The sequence below is a fragment of the Haliaeetus albicilla genome, chromosome 19 (genome assembly GCF_947461875.1).
Source record: "Haliaeetus albicilla chromosome 19, bHalAlb1.1, whole genome shotgun sequence".
NCBI classification, from domain to species: Eukaryota; Metazoa; Chordata; class Aves; order Accipitriformes; family Accipitridae; genus Haliaeetus; species Haliaeetus albicilla.
Genome location: NC_091501.1, coordinates 21,036,533 through 21,056,317, shown reverse-complemented (window position 1 = coordinate 21,056,317; position 19,785 = coordinate 21,036,533). Strand labels below are relative to the sequence as shown.

Below are 19,785 nucleotides of genomic sequence, written 5' to 3'. Positions count from 1 at the left end.
ACAGGCTGTCAGCAGCCTGCCAGGAAAACACCTCTAGCTGCATCTTATTCTCAGCTGCCATCTTTCCTGGGGGATGCCTCACACCCAGACAGAAAGTGTTGACAGAAGGTACTGCTATGGGCTCCTCTTGGCCAAGGGACCTGCAGCCTTTTCACCACCATGTGACTCGCTAGCTCTAGTCAAACTCTCCTTTGCAAGAAGGTCCTTCTCCACCAGTTGGCCAGCTCTGATCCCCCAGTTAAAACCTCTCCCCTGCAGCCAACCTTGACACAGCAAGCACTTTATCTTCAGTCAGCTCACCCTGGACAGTGATGAGACGATGTGTTACCTCTCTGCCTAGGTTTCCAGATCAACGGACCTTTTAAGCAGTTTGACTAGCGAAGTGGTTTGCACCTCAGCAAAAAGGGCCTAATGATGTAGACACTCAAAGGAGGTGGAGCAAGGAGGAAAAAAAAGACATTTTGTTACTTTCATAAAATGGTTACTTAGATCAGACCAGGCCTTTGACTTGCCACTTTGATGGTTATCCCAGATCACCACACTGCACTCTTCTCTTCTGGATCTCTCCCTTCCCCTCATGATAAACAGACCGAGTTAGCTTAGAAAGGCTCTAATTCACAGAATCACGGAATAGTTGAAGTTGGAAGACTGTCTAGAGACTGTCTAGCCCAACTCCACTGCTCAAAGCAGGGTCAGCTAGAGAAGGTTGCCCAGGACTCTGTCCAGTCAGGTTTGAGTATCTCCACAGAAGCAGACTCCACAGACTTCAGGCAACCTGTTCCAGTGTTCAATCACCCTCACGTAAAAAACTGTTTTCTTGTGTTCACATGGAACTTTCTGTGTGTCAGTGTGTGCCCACTGCCTCTTGTCCTGTCACCAAGCACCACCGAGAAGACCCTGGCTCCATCTCCATTAAACGCTCCCATCAGATAGATGATATCCCCCTGAGCCTTCTCTTCTCCAGGCTGAACAGTCCCAGCTCTCTCGGCCTCTCCTTGCATGACAGGTGTACCAGTCCCTTAATTACCTTAGTTGTTCTCCACAAATTTCACTCCACTGTGTCCATATCTCCCTAGTACTGTGGAGCCCAGAACTGGACCCAGCACTCCAGTTGTGGCCTCACCAGCGCTGAGTAGAGGGGAAGGATCACCTCCCTTGCTGGCGACACTCCTAATCTAGCCCAGGCAGCTATTGGCATTCTTTGCTGCGAGGGTACATTGCTGGCTTATGTTCAGCTTTCTGTCCACCAGGACCACAACATCATCATTCTCTGCAAAGCTGCTTTCCGGGTGGTCAGCCCCCAGCATGTATTTAGTGCATGGGGTTCTTCCTCCCCAGGTGCAGGACTTTGCACTTCTTCTTGAACTTCACGAGGTTCCTGTCTGCCCAGTTGTCCAGCATGTCCAGGTTCCTCTGAATGGTAGCAGACACCTGGTGCATCAGCCATTCCTACCCGTTTTGTATCATCTGCAAACTTGTTGAAAGTGCACATTGCTTCATCATCCAGGTCATTAATGAAGAGTTAAACAGTACTGGAACCAGTGTCAACTGCAGCTGGACACCACTAGTGACCAGTCTCCAGCTGGACTTAGTTCTTCTGATTACCACCCTCTGAGCCCAGCAGTTCAGCTACTATTCAGTCCACCTCACTGTCCACTCATCTAGCCCATAGGCCATCAGCTTGTCTATAAGGACGTTCATACTGAAGTTTATCTTGATGTATAGACTCAACTGGCCACCACAACAAGTTGGCTAAAACCTTGATGCAAGTTACCATTTATATTGCTGTTTCAGGTTTGTTATTTCAAAACTGCACCAGTCTATCAGTTACTAAATAGTTATACCCATATACAGTTCTAAAAATGTGATCAATATATTTACAAAAGCCTCCCTCCTGCAAGAGCATGCAGGTTGTCTCCGAAACACTTTGCCAAGAACTGAGAATTCCGTTTGTATTTCATATTTCTACTACTTCTTCTGTAGTTCTACCAAGCTTTGCAGCCCCCCTCAGATCTCCCATTTGTTTCCCCGCAGGTGGCGTGACTAGATAGCTATGATTTTTCACAGACCCTGAATGCTCCTTGTGTATATGGCAAACCCATCTTCCTAAAAAAACCTGTCCAAAACTCTCCCTATAAATCTTAGCCATAGCTAGCACAACTGTTTCTCTAGAAAGCATACTGCAGTGGCCTGGTGGCCAGTGTTTGCTATGTGCTTGTTTTCATCGTTACAACAGTGCACTTAGTTTTATAGGGACTCTCCAGAAACATCAAGTATCTGCAGGGTTGCCCTGCACTAGTATTCCTCAGGCTCTCCTATTCAGAAAATCTACTGAATGACCCCAAGGCATTTTTGTACATTGCTGAGTAAGATCAGGTAAGCGCAAACTTTGGACACCAAGCTGGGAAGAAAGCTTGGCAAAACTGGTACATACGTAGAACATACATAATTAAAAAGTAGCTCTTCACAACAACAGGTTCTCAGAACTGGTTGAGTATTTGTGTCAGATGTTTTGCCAGGGCATTTTCAGTGAAGGAAACACCATTTGAAATAATATTTGGACTGTTTAGTAAAAATGCTCATCTTGGGATTAATCTTTAAGTTATCTAATCTAATGAGTCATTTTGTGAGACTGGTTTCCCCGTACCTTCTGTGCAGAGAAGGGAAATTCCAAATGTTTGGTCCACCCATTAAGTGCATTCCTGGACAATGCCTTATTTTTTTTCTTATGTAAGCAAAGCAAAAAGCAAACCAAAAGCCAAAATGATTCTTCTGCATGGTTTATTATGAGGCTACCGACAGATTGGCATGAACCCTGCATTTCACCCTACTTGTGTAGGCCTTTTTATTTCCACACCGCATATGATTGAACATTGTGGAGTTCCATCCAAGATTTCTGCTATTCCTTGGTTTTCATTCATTGAAGATTTCTGTGTGGGAAGAATACGGATCCTCCATTGCTTTCATAGTCTGATTTTAAATATGTTCTCCTTCAAGATTTCAACCCCACTGCTTAATCCTTTAAAAAAAAGTAAAAAAATTAAAAACTTTAGCTATTATTGGCAGTGCTTTGTATTTTCTTAATTCAGCGATGCTTGTTTGAAAAAGACAGAAGAACGTTATGTTCTCTGCTGGTTAAGTCTCAATGGAATTGAACGGGAGATGTATTCCTGGTGTCCTGGTGCTGCTTGTGCACCTTTCCTCACATGCCTTATAGAAGTTGGCCCTTTGCCACTCTCGTGTCTTAGATGCTCTCCTTCTAGAAGAACTGTAGGAGAATTGTGGCACACTGAATGACAGCACAATAAAGAGGCAGGCAAAATTTAATATTGCTAATTGTGAATTATTGAATTTTGAAAAGCAACCATAACTATACATACAGAGTGATGTACTCTAGATAAGTTATTACTGTTCAAAGAAGAAACTTAGCAGTCAGCGCAGAAAGTTCTATGAAAAATCATGTCAACATGCAATGCTATTCAAAAGGTAAATATAACAGGAATTATTCAGTTGCTTCTTGAATACTGAATGCTGTAGTGGTCCTCGATCTTAAAAACAATTATAGAATCAGAAATGATACAGAAAATGACGACTAAACAGCCATGGCTCAGAATGGCTTCTTTTGGTGGACAAGCTAAATAGACGAGAATGCTTCACCTTGGGAAAGCGACATCTAAGTGGCAGTATGAGAGACACATGGAGAAGGTGACATGAATTGTTATAGCACAAGAACTAGGAGGTATCAAATGAAATGATCAGGTAGAAGTTTGAAAACAAAAAATTACACTTTTTCATATTGCACCATTAGATTTATGGGTCCAGGGATGATACGGGTAACCAAAAGTGTAAGTTTAAAAAAGCAATGATGAAAAAGCAAAGATGAATCCATAGAATGAAAGTCTATTAAAATACTGCTAACAATTGCATACTAAACCCCTGGCCCACAAAGCCCTTATACTACAGATTGGTAGGCTAGTATACTAGGAAAGTGTAACTCTGTACTGTTTCACAGGCTTTCTTTAAGCAGCTCTGTTCTTCTCCAAGGTTTACCTCCCATTAACCTCTTTCTTTGCCTTAATTCTGGCAGTCTGGTAAGCAATGTAACACTGGCATATTGCAAGCAGGGAGGCAGAGCCTTCTTTTACGCTGTGGCACATATCTGCATTGAGTATCCCTGCCGTGTATTCCTACTAGTTCTTGCACAGGCTGCATGAACGGGTTCAAATCTCTCTTCTCAGGCAGGTGTCTGTCCACGCCAGTGTGCAGCCTGGCAGGGCACCCACACAGCAGGGTGTGGGCCTCTGCTCCCTGGGGCATCAAAATCTGCCACAAAGCAGAGCGTGTTAGCCCCTCCTTCCCGCTGCAGGGAGGCAGAGAAAGCTGGCAGAGAGGAAGGGGAAAAGGAACCTGCGCATATGCATCATTCTGTATCTGTTAAGGTACTTAGCTCACACCAGTCATGCATCTTTCCTGTTTATCTACTCATACAGCTGTCGAGATCATTTCTGGGGAAAACTAGGCCAGTTACATTTAGATATGCTAGTTAAATTACAAGTATCCTACTTTTTTAGTCTTAATGACCAAAGACTATTCCTGTCCTTGGCCTCAAAATAGCTTCACTTACTAGATCTACGGAACCTGTGGGTATGTAACTTTGTAACTTTTCTCAGGCGTTTTCTGCTAGTTTTCAGAGTAAGCATTTAGTAGTTTAGAGATTCAGTCATAGGCTACTGCATAGCAGTAAATGTCAACACCAGTCTTCACTGAGAGGTCACTATTAAACAAAAAAGAAGTTTAAATGCTACTAGTCTAACCATATTGATAAATAGAACAGTACCTATACACTTATTTGGTCACATTTCTGGGAAGTCACACTCCTGAAATTAACCTTTGCATAGCAGGCATCTTCACCGCTTCTAGCTGCAAAACTTGTAACGGTTTGTGCTGTGTTTTCTCTTCAGTTTGCTCCTTTTACCAAAGGCCTCTTGATCCCAGCACCACTGGCCACACGAAAATCCATTTTCACTTAAAACCCAAGCTTTGATCCAAGGCTGCAGGAAAGAAAACCACGCTGGGGAGAAGTGCCCAGGCCCACTGCGGAGGGTGCGCAGGGATTCACCCCCCTAGATATTCGTGTGGCAGCACAAAACCCAGCCCCACGTTTCGGCCCGGCCCAGCCCAGCCGTGGCTTCCCCCGCGTACCGGGCTGGCGGGAGGACAGCAGCTCAGGGCATCCCCAAGCCCAACACCCCTCGCCCCTCCTGCCCGACGCCGTGCCCCAGGGGGGCTGCTGGCAGCTCAGGGCCTCCCCAGCCCCCGGGACCGGGACCCGGCCTTCCCAGGGGAGTGTTAGCCCGCCCGGCTCCGCCCGCTCCCAGCATGGCTGCGCCCGGGTCCGGATGGCGCCCGGCATCACTTCATCAGCCCGAACCAAACATGGCCGCGCCAAGGCCCTGTGAGGGAACTGCCAGGCTCCAAGATGGCGCCAGGCCCTGTGAGGGAACTGCCAGGCTCCAAGATGGCGCCAGCCCGCGCTGCTGTGTCAGAACCGGCCCCAAGATGGCCGCCTCCCCGCCCCCGCGCGTTGCCTGCCAGGATCCAAGATGCCTTCTCCTCCCACGCCTTACCGACGTGCCCTGCTTCCCGCCCGGCCGCCCCAGGCTGTGTCTGCCCTCATCAAAGATGGCGGTGGGAAGCTCCCCCGCTTATTAGGCTCCCCACCTCTCCCTCGCTCTTCGCCGCGGTTTGTCGGTGTTGACGGCCGAGATGGCGGCGGCCGAGCTGGAGTACGAGTCCGTCCTCTGCGTGAAGCCCGATGTCAACGTTTACCGCATCCCGCCGCGCACTTCCAACCGCGGGTACAGGTGAGGGGACGCGAGGGGCCCGGCATCGCTCTGGCTCGGCCCAGCCCCCGGCTGCCCCTGCCCGCCCTGCCCGCGGGGCTGCGGCCGCAGCCCCGCGGGCAGGGCGGGCAGGGGCAGCCGGGGGCTGGGCCGGGGAAAGGGCGTCCTCGCCCCGAGCGGGGCCTGGGAAAGCCGTGGCCTGTGGCCGCAAGCGGGTCAGGCCTGTTCCCTGAGGCCTTCGCCCCCACCGGCTGCGGTTTTGGGGGACTCGGAGGCGAAAGCGGGAGCCTTTTCCCTCCCTGCTGTGGAGGAGCCGGGGCTGCTCTGTTAATCGTGTGCGGGAGGCGAAGGCGCCCGAGTAACTTGGTTTGGCAGGCAGAGCTGACCTCCGCTCCCAGTTTGCCTGGTTTGCTGGGATGCGAGTCGGGTGTATAATGGCACATTGAATTTTGGCTTGTTAGCTCTCGCGGTAGCAGGGAGGAAGCCAGGAGGGGTTCCAGTATGATTTTTAAGAAGAGATTGCAGGACCGGGAGTTTGAAATGCTTTCTCTCTCTTTAGCTGAAGCCAGTGGAGCGTGACTTTGTAAGCTGACTTGCTGGAGACAGGGGTTTGCGCTCTGAAGCGCTGGTGGGTGTTGGTGCTACTGGCTGAACTTGGCAGGCTGTTGCGACTGTGGATGTTGTGCCTGTCTGCAGGTGTTTGTTTCCAGTTCTAAAATCCCGTAGGTTGAGGTTTTTCTCTCTTTCTTTTTTCCTTGCTTTTTTCCCTCCACAACAGTCTGTAGCAAAAAGTTTGATGGGCTAGTCAAGATGGCTGTGTGTATGATGTTTTACCTAGTGTAAGCTAGCTGCCTCTAGGTTTGGAAGTACTTGATATTATTTTACAATGGGGTAGAATAATGGAGTGGCTTTTCAGCATGTTATTAATTAATTTTGGGGGTCTTCCTGATGCTCACAAGTCACTTATTAGTCACTTCTGGGTTTACTGTTCCAAGTCAGTCCCTGGGTTTCAGTCTCCCCTCATCTGTAAGCTTATAAAGGTAAAGCCAGAGTGATGTTCTCTGGACTGTATCTATTTCCCTCTACCTAGAGGAAAGAGGCCAGTCAGAGCTGTGTGTGTTGACTGGCAGCAACGGAGAGGAGCTGAGACCTTGTATATCGCTTGGGGGGAGAAGTGGAATAAGGCAGCTGCAGGCGTTGAAGGTTTGGGAGCAGAGGCATTTGCTGAGATGGTTGGGCAGAAGTGGAGGGGTTGATGTATGGTCAGTGAACAGTTGCTTTTCTTTTCAGGGCATCTGACTGGAAACTGGACCATCCGGACTGGACAGGGCGGCTCCGTGTCACCTCCAAAGGCAAAACTGCATACATAAAACTGGAGGATAAGGTTTCAGGTAAGGGAAAGGCTGTGGTTTGGCAAGGCTGTGACTGTGATTGCTGCTCATGAGCCTGTGTTTCTAAGCCCGGTCAAAGCTGTGCATGGAAGCCCTGGCCATGCTTTAGCAAGAGGCTGCTCTCCTTAACACCCAGTTCTTTGTCTGCAGGAGAACTCTTTGCCCAGGCTCCTATAGATCAATACCCTGGCATTGCAGTAGAGACTGTGACAGATTCCAGCCGCTATTTTGTCATTCGAATTCAGGATGGGACTGGTGAGTTGAGGGATCATGTATGTGCCAAGTGCTAGAGCTGGAGGAGACTTAGCCTGATGGAGCTGGGTATATGCAAGGGGCATTGGAATGGTGTTGGGAGCGCTGAAAAGGCTGGGTAGTGTGCCTGGAGGGGTAGGAAGGCAAGGTTAACAGAGGAGGATTCTCTACATTGCACAGAGTCCAGGGGCTGGGAAGGAACATTTGGTTTCTGAGAGTGCTGTGTGGGAAGAAAGGTGCATCCTGAAGGCTAGGAACAATGAACTGCTGTGAGCTGCTGGTGCCCAGCTGCAGGTCTGTCAGAGGGAGGTAGCACAGAGTGGTTTAGGAGAAGCAGAAAGATTTTGGAGTGAATGAACACAAGAGCCCATTTGCAGGGCACGTCCAATGACCCCTCCTGTCTCCTTGCTAGGACGAAGTGCTTTTATAGGCATTGGCTTCACGGATCGTGGTGATGCCTTTGACTTCAACGTCTCTTTGCAGGATCACTTCAAGTGAGTTGTGCTTTTCTAGAATGCTGTTTTTCCTCTGGCCTGTAGAACACGGCGGGTGGTGGTGCATGTTCGTTTAGTGCAGCCTTCCTTGGGATGGTCACGAAGCCCTACTCTGGCTCCATCAGGGACACTTGAGTGTCTGCTGCCAACTGTCATGCAAGCTGAGAGTCCTGCAGGGTCAGATCTGCAAGTCTTAAGCTTAAGTCCTGTGATGCTACAGGTGCAGCGTTAGGCAGTCTCTTGGGTTTGCAGTGGTCCCACCTTTTTGCTGTACTACACTGGGAGTAGGGAAGTAGCTGGTTTGACAAGGCAAGGTAGTTTTTTGGCGGGATGGGGAGAGGAACCATGCATTTTTCTGAAACCCTGTTCCCCTTTGTCACAAGGTCTAATGTCTTCCTCTCTTCTTTTTAGGTGGGTGAAGCAGGAGACTGAGATCTCCAAGGAGTCCCAGGAAGCTGACACACGTCCCAAATTAGACTTAGGGTTTAAGGAAGGGCAGACCATCAAACTGAACATTGGGGTAAGAGCCCAGTTTACCCTCCTTCTTTCTCTGGATATGCCAATGGAGACTCTTCCTCACTTGTCCTTTCTTTTTATACAGAACATGACGACAAAGAAAGGAGGAGCAGCCAAGCCCCGTGTGTCTGGATCAGGGGGCCTAAGCCTGCTGCCACCCCCACCAGGAGGCAAAATTGCAGTCCCTCCTATACCTCCCCCTTCCTCTGCAGCCATTGCCAACCATGTCACGCCACCACCCGTGCTGAAATCCAGTAATGTGAGCAGTGCAGGTAAACATTAGCATAGAGCAAATGGTCTGTCAGACACTAGTAGGTGCATAGAGAGGACTGAGGCCTGCTTCAGGGAACCAGTGCTCGATCTAGTGCCACCAGTGCCCTGTGAGACATGAGGGCTTTGCTCTCTTTGACCTGAGGATCTCCATGCTTGTTTAATAATACCTGCTTGTTCTCCTTGCAAGAAGGATAGTTTTGGTTTCTCCTATTGCAAGGACAGGAGCTACAAGTGACTTGGTCAAAATGATCTGTGGGAGTTTGGGTATGAAATTAAAATAGTTGCATTTTTCTGAATTTGTTTGTGCTTTAGGGACACTGGCAGAGCTGTGTAGGGTGTCCAGAAAAGTACTGCACAGTCACTTGCTTTCTTCAGAATAATATAGATACAGTTGTGGTTGTTGTTGAAAGATGCAGGAAAAGCACTTCTTGAGTGGCTTTGAATAGGGAGAGAGGAAGCTTTAGTATGAGCCGCAGAAAGAGGTGTAAAGTATAGTGGTATTGTGGGTATAGCAGTTTATTTTAAAAATACGTATATAATTTTATATAAATATATTTGTATATAAAAATAATAATAAAATATATATGTTGAACTTCACATATACACACACATATATATATTTATACACATGAGGTTCAACAAGGCCAAGTTGAAGGTCCTGCACCTGCAGTGGGGTAATCACCAGTATCAATACACATTAGAGGATGCATGGATTGAGAGCAGCCCTGACAAGGACTTGGGGATACTGGTGGATGAAAAATTGGATATGGGCCAGCAATGTGCACTTGCAGCCAGTAACTTTCTGGGCTGCACCAAAAGAAGCATGGCCAGCAGGTTCAGGGAGGTGATTCTCTCCCTCTACTCCACTCTTGAGGCCCCACCTGGAGTACTGTGTCCAGCTCCAGGGTCCCCAGTACAAGAAGGACATGGACCTGTTGGAGTGGGTCCAGAGGAGGGCCACGAAAATGATCAGAGGGATGGAACATCTCTTCTGTAAACAAAGGCTGAGAGACTTGGGGTTGTTCAGCCTGGATAAGGGAAGGCTCCGGGGAGACCTTATTGCAGCCTTTTGACATATAAAGGGAGCTTGTAAGAAAGATGGAGAGAGACTTTTTACCAGGGCCTTTAGTGAAGGACAAGGGGCAAACGTTTAAACTGAAAGAGGGTAGATTTACATTGGATATAAGGAATAAAGTCTTTACGATGAGGGTGGTGAGACCCGCCTCCAACTCTGCCCTGTGTACTCTCCATACTAGCTCCCTGGATGTCCTGCGAGTGTCTCATTTTGGTCTGCCTTGAGGAAATTCCAGCTAGCCAAACTAACCAAGCAAAGCTTCTCCTTCTTTCTTCTGGTTGTTTTGGAGACCTTATTGTGGCTTTTCAATGCTTAGAGGGGGCTTATAAGAAAGATGGAGAGAGATGTTTTACCAGCACCTGTAGTGACAGGACAAGGGGCACAGGTTTTTAACTGAAAGAAGCTAGATCTAGATTAGATATAAGGAGGAAATTATTTATGATGAGGGTGGTAAGACACTGGAACAGGTTGCCCAGAGAAGTTGTGGATGCCCCATCACTAGAAGTGTTCAAGGCCAGGTTGGATGGGGCTTTGAGCAACAAGGTCTAGTCGAAGGTGTCCCTGCCCATGGGAGGGGGGTGGACTAGTTGATCTTTAAAGGTCCCTTCCAACGCATACCATTCTGTGATTCTGTAACAAAGAGGTTGCTGCAGTCTACTGGATTCTGTACTAAAAGTCTGACCATACAGAGGTGTCTGCAGAGCTGATGATACTCTTGTGAAGGCAGAGATTTTAGCAGTGCTGTACACAGATCGGAGTGAGAAGAAACCACAAGCTTCTGAATAGGGCTGGGCTCCAGTGCATGGTTTGTACTGTTAAGGTGATGGCTGTTTGGCAGCTGTTATGATTGCTGAGCTTGGGCTGAGTCTGAGCCTTATGTCTACTGGGAGAGGTAATATGTCACAAATCTGCCAGTTGGTATGCTAGGTGGAGACTGAATAGTTCTTGAAGGTGATGTACCCCTGCAGCATGAGCTGGAGTCTCCATGCACATTCAGCAAAAGGAGCTGCTATTACCAAAAAAAAAAAAAAAAAAAAAATCCTTAAAAAAGTCTAACTTCCTCCTTCTGGAAGGAGAGCAGGAGTCGCTTCAAAGATTCTCTGCCCCTGCATCTAGCAGTTTGTGTAAGGTGACAGTTTAAATGCCTGTGGGGTTTTCTTGTTGATTAGCTTGATTTTTTTTTTTTTTTTTTTTTTCCTCCTTCCAACTTAGATATTCTATTAGACTTAGATGCTCCTGTATCTGCAGCCAAGGCACCAGCATCAGCTACCACAGACCTCTGGGGAGACTTCAGCACTGCATCCAGGTAAACTGTGGTGAATGAAACTGCGCACAATAAGGGTAGTGTCCTGATGGGCACTGGAAGAGCCATAAGTTAAGAAGTCATATTAGATCTGCTTCTTTGATTCTCCTCTCTTCATTTCAGTGCTGTTCCCAATCAGGCTCCTCAGCAGTCCAACTGGGTCCAGTTCTGAATGGTCAAAGCAGTGGAATGTGACAAACTGATGACCAAGAGGCTCTAGAGGCACCAAATGGGATCAGAGGGGGCACAAACCTCTCTAGTCTTCAATCAAAAACAAATCAGGACAATCCTTCCCTTTTAAACTGGATCTTCACTTCAGTCAAAACTTACTGGTTTTGGTCCCACAGTGAAACCACTGAACCTAAAGAGAACATACTGATTCCTCACAAGATGGGCAAGGAGGAGAGAGGTAGCCTCATTTCTTCCACCCACTTGGCTGTTACATGGTACATCCTAGCTCTTTTTCCCTCTCTTTCCATACAGGTAAAGCAAGAATTCTGAAGAAGGTGGGTACAGGAGGAGGCTGGGTAGGTGCCTCTGGGTTCCTTGTCCTTTAAATTTTCTCTGGTTAGACTGTTGCTTTTTGCAGCTGCTTTCAGTAGTGACTCAAGTCTCTGCAGCTTGGCCTGCAGTGCTGAGGACAGCTGCATTTGGCTGCAGCTTGTAAATGGAAGCTGTAAGGAGATAGGTCTTGTCTCAACACAAAACCCTCTTTTAATTAATTACATCTGTGGTGAGGAGTGCACCTCCCCATGCACACACTACTCTTCCTCTCTTTGGTGCAATTCTTGATAGTGCTGGATGTTCCTGTGCTCTTGCGGGAGGAGTCATGCATGTCCTTGAGCAGACCTGCTGCCATTGTGCTGTAGCTCCAGGTGGGCACCCCATCTTGAGGCTCCTTGTTTGGCTTGCAGGTTCACTGAAGGAACTTCTCTCATTTTGAGTCTTTTCTCCCTCCCACCCCATGCAACGGCCTCATTGTCATTAAGCTATTTTAACTGGAAATGGCTTTAAAAAAAAAAAAAGCCTGTTTTTATAATTTGGTAGTTATTTGCACTAGATGACAACCAGGTAATCCCACCACTCAGCATTTCATGTTCCTGCGTCACAATCCTGAGCCTTGTGTTGTGACTTGGCACTGTGTTACAAGTATTGCATATCCATGCCACAGTAAGAACTATGGTGGGACAGTGGATTATTCTCTGCTGAAGGGACAGACTCTTTCCCCTTTTCAGCCTGCACTTATCATTTGGGCAGGAAATGTATAGTAGGCCAAACCTTGAACTGTGGCAGTGAAATTCTCCCACCTGTGTTCCTTGTGGCTTTTCTTCTGAGGCTAACTTTCTAGGGATGTGAGCTGGTTATTGTAACTTGGATTTTTTTTTTTTATTTTATTTTTAATGTGCCCCAAACCCACTGTATTGTGGTTTAGGGGGTTAGAAAGAGGTAAAAGGCCCTTACTCTCTGCTGCTCTCTTTGGGAGAGTTTCCTAAGGCCCTTTGATCTGGACACTATTCCATCTTCAGCAGCTATAGATGTGATCTGGGTTGTACGTCTGCTGATTACTCTGGGCAAGGCCCGTGGGCAGGCTGGAAACCCCACAATGCTAGCTGCCCTCTGTGCTAGCTGATAAGCCAAAACATGAGCTGGGACGGTGGTGTCAGTGACTCTTCTACAGCTGTACCCAGTTACTAGAACACTAGGATTTTGGTACTTCACTGGAAGGCTTCTTCCTGTTTTGAACACTCAACCAGCAGCAACGCTTTTGTAACTGGGATACGCTCTGCTAGCACACCTGTGCAAGTAAATTTTTTCCTTTGGCAAAGATTTCCTGGTGAGGCTTTTAAAAGAGAGTAGTTAGCTATATGCACCTCGTACTTGCAAAGGTCTCTTGTTGTTTTTGTCTTCTTACTACACTGAGGGCATTTTGGAGACAAAGTTTTGCTTAGACCATCCCTCTGGGAAACAAAATTCTTGAAAATAGCTCTAAAGCTGCTGCAGTTCCACTTGTGGAAGTGGGGACCAGACTGCTGTTGGATGTATTTTAAGTAGTCATTTAATCCTGATCCCCTGGCTCTCTTGGTGTTCCCCCTGCCGCCCTTGCCCCACCTTCATAGTCACTCCTGCAGTCTCATTGTACTTAAACTCCCTGCCTCCTCTGAATTTGTGGGTGGCTATAATCTGCTAGCAAAGTCATGGACTCTGCTGGTTGGCTTTTTGTTTTTCTTTTCTTAAATCATTGTGCGGTCCTGTCATTTCAACTATGTATCAGTTCCCCAAACCAAGGAAGTTCATGGCACCAATTAACAACTAACTAGGAGCCTCTTCTGTATTGTCTTAGTTAGTATTCTGGAGATAATATATTATGTATTTGAAAAGCTGAAGAAGCAAAAATTAAAGATATATGTATATAAAGCATAAGATGTACTGGTGCAAATGGTAATTAAACAAGTAATATTGGGGAAAAGAATGTTACGAGTCTTCTAAGTTGTCAAACTGTTGTTCCTTTGAAAGCCCTGCAGACCGAAGGTCTTTATGTCTCCAGCAAGATCCTAGTAGCCTACTTACCCTTCTGCAAGTGCATTATGGCCTGTAGACTGGACAAGAACAACTTTAGGAGTGAACAGGTTCAGGCTCTGTCTGGGTGAAGAAGTAGGAGCATGGAAGAAGGACACAAAAATGAACTATGGCTGTTACAAATGGGGTAAAGAAACCCCCCAAGCCCCCAACAACATGGAACACAGAAACGGGCCTGACTGTAGGGGTGTGTGTGATGCTTGATAAGAATGTAGATAAAAATAGCAAGTGAGAAAACTTAGTTGCCCTGCCATTTCGCATTTCAGACATTAGAGGCTTCTACACCCTACAGATGTTTCCAGAGTTGATTCTTGCCATGCTTGTTAATGGGAAGCAGTCTCTGCTGACTGCAGAGATGTGTGAGGTGAGCTGAGTGGGCCCTTTGTCAGGGAGCCGCAAAGGCAGGCTGCTCTGAAAGGGAGAGCAAGCTGGAAGCTGAGTCACAGCAAGGCAGGCGGGGCAGTGGCCTCGCCAACAGAGGAACGGTCCCACAATACCTTAGCAAGAAGATCAGAGCAGGTCAGGCTGAGGATTTAGGTCAGCAGGGTACATGGCTAGGCATGGGCATGGCTGCACTAGCTCAGGCAGGGCTCAAGGGAGAGAACCTTTAGCTGAGATAAGCTCGCAGGCAAACTTTGTTGAGGTTTCTCAAAGCCAGATGCCTGTATTTAAGCTGGACCTGAGTGCAGGCAGCCAATCCCCCAGAAGATGGAGAATATGCTCAGGGCCCTGATGTTCTCCTATCAAGCCTGCTCACAGCCATCTTTTCTTGCACAGCCACGCTTGCTTGGTGTTCCTCTGCCAGACAGCAAAGCTCTACATATGGTTAAGTACAACAGAAGTCTTGTGGCTTGGGTAAAGATGAGAAGTCTTAACCTTTTAAGTCAGCTGTTTGAATGACACCAGTAAGCGCTGGTGTCATTGTCAAATATTCTACCATCTGTGGTGGCCAAAAAAAAAAAATCTCTAGATTTCTTCAGATCTAGGAGCAAAGCTGTTACCCTGTTTTGGTGAATAGGGTGGATATATTGCATAGGTCCTGGCCAGGCAGAAGGTGAAGGGTCTTGTCCATCAGCCATGGTGAAGCTTCTCTGACTTTCCAGTACATACTTGCAGCAAAAGCAGTTGAATAGCCGAAGAGGGTTGTATCTCCAGAGCAGGAGGATTTTCAGGTGAGGGGTGAGGTGTACTGAAGGGTGGTGCTGGGATATACTCCTGTGTGTGCACAGAGGACTAGGAAACATTCAGTGAGGGAGAGCTTAGTCCTCTCTGGAGATCTTCCTGGTCCCCGTGTCTTTCCTCACGGTGGGGCCTGCTAGAACGCAACAGCTTGTGTCTTGTGTAAATCCTCCCCCCCTTCTCCTTGGTGACCATCGGGAACAATCTTTCCGTCCTCAGTGGGAGAAGTTGACTGTGATGGTAAGTTACTGGTGAAACGACTTGGTCTGTGACTGGACTGGCTGAATCCTCCCACCTCTTCCTGCACTTTCTGCTGCCAGTGGTTTCTTCTAATGTAGCAGAAGCCAGTATGCAGGCTGCTTGAGACCTACAGTCTCTGATGCTGCAGATAGTAGTGTTCTCTAGGTAAAGGATTAAGGCCAGGCCTTTAATGTGGATCAATAGATCAAACTGAGCAATATCTCCTGAACATTTATTGCATTCCACATCATAGATCAACTGGTTTCCTTAGGCAGCTGGGAAGAGCTGCCCTCAGTTTGAGGGGGACAATGGTCAAAGGGGGAGAAGAGTTCATGCCAAATGGGAGACAGACTGTGGCACGTAGAGTCATGAAACAAGTGTCAATGGGAAGATCCCAGTTTTGTCTGGTTATTGGTTGTAATTTTTTTTGCAAGAGCTGTAGTTGAGGTGGGATGTGAGCATTTCCTCCCACTTCCCCCATTAATTCTGTTCTATGTTGTGACTTAAAACTCCTGTCTTGCAGCCGTGCAGTAACTATTCTTACTACAGCCACACCATATGGATTACAGGCACAAACTTGCTAGCTTTAACAAAGCCTTGGTGCTGTGTGTGGACTCCTGAAGAAATGGAGAGGAAGAGATGTCCATTGGAGGAAATCAAACAAAAACCAAGCAAGAAACCAAAAACTGCAAAGTGTTCCTGGGCTTTGGTGATGAGAGAACAGGATCTGAACCTGAACTCATCCTGTTAAATCAGCATAAACCTACAAAGCTCTAGGAGGGAGCACAACTGGGCTCTTAATGCATATAAAACATAGGCCCCAGTGCTCTGTAGTTAACAAACGTTGTAATGCCTCAAGGTCTAAGCAATCCATTGAGTGCTCATTACATTATGTGAACAATAGATTCTCAGTCTAGAGACCATTTTAGGTCTCTTTTCCAAGTTAATAGCTTTGTCCATGCTAATAGTCAGGAAAAGCACATTGCAGGATGTAGTGCCCTTCTAGTTTGATAGCTTAATTTTGCCAGATGCCATTAGCTATAGCTGTGCGTCCTCATCCAGAGTTGGGGTTCTTACAGACATTCCTTGACGCTGCCATGAGCATCAGTCAGCACCAGCTGGTGCATGTAGTGGCTCCCTACCCGAGCCCTGTTTTGCCAGTTGTCGCTGCTGGGAGCCTGTGGTGAGTTTCTTGCATTGCTTGTGTTTGGGGCAGGCCAGCCAGGTAACTTGCAATGGCCTGCTTTCCCTTTTCTTTCCCAGGCATTGTAGGATGGCAACTCCTGCATGTTGGGGCAGAGGCTGCTGGCTTGCTTAGGCGACCAGCTTATTAATCCTTGAAGCCGTCTGAAGAGACATTCCCTGAAGGAGGGAGCTGCCTGTAACTTGCAGCCTTTGTGTTGAGTCTTGTGTTTTAGGGATGTAAAGAGGTGTGGCGCTCCCCTGCCCTCCTAGCCTGGTCTGCAAGCCTGGCTGGGTTGGTGACACCTGTGACCAGGGCTTGCAAGTTCCATCTCACCCGTGACTATGTGCTGTCATCTGCTGCTGAATCCCCTTGTTGCAGGGCCTCTGGCAATCCCTGAGCTCAGCCACCATTTCCAGGGACCGGCTGGGCCCCCAGCAGTTGGGAGGGAAGGATGCAGGCAAACATCACCTGGGACCTGGCTAGCAGTGGTGAAGTGCTCCCTGAAAAGAAATCGCAGCTGGCATCTGTCAGCAAGAGCGTGCTGACTGCTGGGTTGGCTACCTGCAGTGACCTCTGCTGGTCAGGGGAGAGCTGGGCCTGGGAGGGATGTGGGCAAAGGCTGGACCTGGGTATGGAACAAGCCACAAAGCAGAACTGCAGCATCTGGAGGTGTCCCTGGGAGCATCTGAGACAGAGGGGAAAGGAAAGGGTGTCTTGACTTTAGCACACAGGAGGCACAAAGGAGGTAGGCAACCATAAGATGCCAGAACAAGAACTTTGGTGCATCTGGTTTAAAACAGACTAGAAAAGCTTTGGGTGACAGCAGAGTTTGTATTGGCTTTTATTGAATGCTTCCCTCAGTCCAATAGCAGCTTTGCCTTTATGTCCACCAGTATCATAACTTGTCACTCAAAAGCTTTCCCGAATGACTTAATACTGACCCCTGGTCAAGTTTACAGAAGAACCGTTTAAAGACTTCTATTTTCTTTTCTTCATCTCTCTTGACAGTTTGGCATAAATGGAACTGGTGCTTCCAAATGTAGCCATGTTCTGCTATCCTAGTGCCCTCTGTGCTTCAGTGTCCCCCTGCGTGGACAGCATAGTGTAGGGCTTGGAGTCGAGATGTCCCAGGGCAGGCACATATCTCTTCTTGCAGTCTGCCTGTATGCATATGCGTATGTACATCTGTTGTCTTTAAAGTTTGGCCCATAGGAACTGAACTCCTCCAGGACTTTTCTGAAGTGAAGTCTAAGCACTCCTCCATAAGCACCGATTATGGCATTAAGCAAACCGTTCAAAGATGTGTGGCGATGCTACGTTAGTAGTGCTATGCAAACCATTGCTTTGGTTAGCTGGCAGGGACAAAGAACTGGATTCCGGTGAGCAGCAGTGCCAAGAGGAGAGGGGTAGGAGAGCATTTTCTTTGGAGAATATGTGCTCAGGGGCTATAGATACGGCAGCATAGGCTGCATGTTTGGCCCAGAGTTAGGGGCTGCTGTTGCTAATACCTAAAGCTGAAGTCAATACCATGGGTAAGTGTAGAAGCATGCTTGGAAATGACCACTGCATACTTTTGGGGTAGAAGAACAGGAAAAGTCCTTAAGCAACGTATTCCAGACAAAAATAGGGTTACTGTAAGCAGACAACCTGCCCTGGGTAGCCTGGTCTAGCTTCAGAAGTAGCCCCGCTTTGAGCAAGGTTTGAATGAGATACTGCCAGCCTGAACTGTTTCCTAGCACAACTTTTGTGCTAGGCTATGGTGAGATGGGTGCCGCTGTGGGCCAGCAGCAGCGTCGGGTGAGAGGTCTGACATGGCGGGTTGGTAGGTGGTGGGGAACGCTGAGGTCTGACGGTCAGCTCAGGAAGGGCAGAGGCTGTGCAAGGACCAGCGTGGCGTGCTGTGCTCTGCCCAGTCTTAAAATGCTAAATACGCAAATAACTGTGAACTGGAGGCAGAGACTAAGAGATGTGGCCGCGGTGCTGCAGGCTGGCGTGAGTCACCAAGGAGCACTTTGCCCTCTGCGTCAGTCCCAGCCGCGGGGGCCCTTCGCCCTCGGAGTCAGTGCCGGCTCCGTGCTGGAGGCTGGCACCCGGGAGGGCCGCTTGCCCGCCCTTCGCTTTACTGTGCTGACGCTGACTTCGGTGTCCTGGCGCGTAGGTGAAAGTGGGTGACGCGGGCACCTGGAGACTGTGCCCTTCAAAAACAAAAAGTGCCCTTCCCCATCCGACCGCGTTGACGTCCGTGTCGTGAGAAGGCTCCTGCCTGCGGCTGAGTCCCAAAGCTAGAGCCTTCGCTGCCCGGCATTAAAACTTCCCCAGCGTATTTCAGTGACGAGGTGCCAGGGAGCGTCCGGCGGAGCTGACTCTGCTCCCTGGGTTTACCTCAGCTTTCCGCGGTTGTTTCCAGTTGGCTTTCGCCTCGTCCCATCCTGACTGGACGCGGAGGACAGCCGTGCTGCTCTGGAGGCAGGTGCCGTCCCTCGCCCCGCTGCTGGCGAGCGATGGGCGCGGAGGCTCCAAATGGCGCGCAGGGCCTTCTCGGCAGGGTGAGGGTCAGGGCAGGCCGCTTGCAATCTTCCTGATAAACCTGCCCTTGAGGAGGGGAGCAGCGTGAGGGAGCCACGCCGTGCCCGCGCTGAGGCGAGCTCCGGAGGCCCTGGGCGGTTTGTGCTGCTGTTCCAGTGCCCTCTGGTGGGACAGCCCACCCGGCGCAGCCCTCCCCAAAACCGCCCTGCTGCATTCCCCTCGTGTGCATCCCCGTGGGGAGGACGTGGGGATGCGGAGGGAAACGGGTTGCGATCAGATAGGACTGGCCCTGAGGTTACGGCACGGGTCTGGGTGACCTTACCTGATAGCCCCCCATGCCTGCTTGGTCACCATGGTTGTTTTCCATTTTTGTGCTTTTCTTTCCACTCCCCCTTCAAAAGAGGGAGATGAGGTGTGTTCGCCTCACTGGGCAGAGATGTAGCCAAAACAAATTCAAGGCCGATGAGATCTGTGCCACCCTTGGGCAGAACTGACAGTGAAGCGTGAAGGATTGCTTCTGTGGGGAGGTGTTACGTGGCCACAGCTTGTTCATGCAAATCCCATGTGCCCGCTCTAAGAAGCTAAACTTCACAGCCCTGCCTCTGAAACAGGCCACTGCGTCTGACCAGGACTTGGATCTGGCCCAGGTTTGGAGTCAGATGTGCAGCTCTGACAAGCAACCGCAGCATCCGGATCTGATCTCCAACAATTTCTGGCCTTGAGACTTGCGGCTCAGATCCAAAAGAGGAAGGGAGTGAGGGTTCACTGTTCCCAGCAATGGCATAAAACAAAGCTGTGAGATAATGCATCTGAATGTGTCCTCTGTTGGCTTTGGTTGGATAATTTGTTAATTAGGGGAAATAAATGAAACTTATCTTTTCTCTTCTGAAGAAACAATCCTGGGTTAATGGTATATGTAAAGAGTCGGGT

At 48.5% G+C, this 19,785-nt stretch overlaps 1 protein-coding gene across 1 annotated transcript; it reads left to right on the top strand.

Moving 5' to 3' along the window:
- Positions 1-5,488: 5,488 nt before the first annotated feature.
- Positions 5,489-13,617, top strand: NECAP1 (NECAP endocytosis associated 1). Its single transcript, XM_069806724.1, is given in 10 exon segments — positions 5,489-5,587; positions 5,589-5,726; positions 5,728-5,864; positions 7,134-7,234; positions 7,385-7,489; positions 7,899-7,980; positions 8,392-8,500; positions 8,582-8,768; positions 11,057-11,150; positions 11,271-13,617. Coding segments are annotated over 10 exon segments (1,071 nt in total). The 5' UTR covers positions 5,489-5,518; the 3' UTR covers positions 11,320-13,617.
- The last annotated feature ends 6,168 nt before the right edge of the window (positions 13,618-19,785 follow it).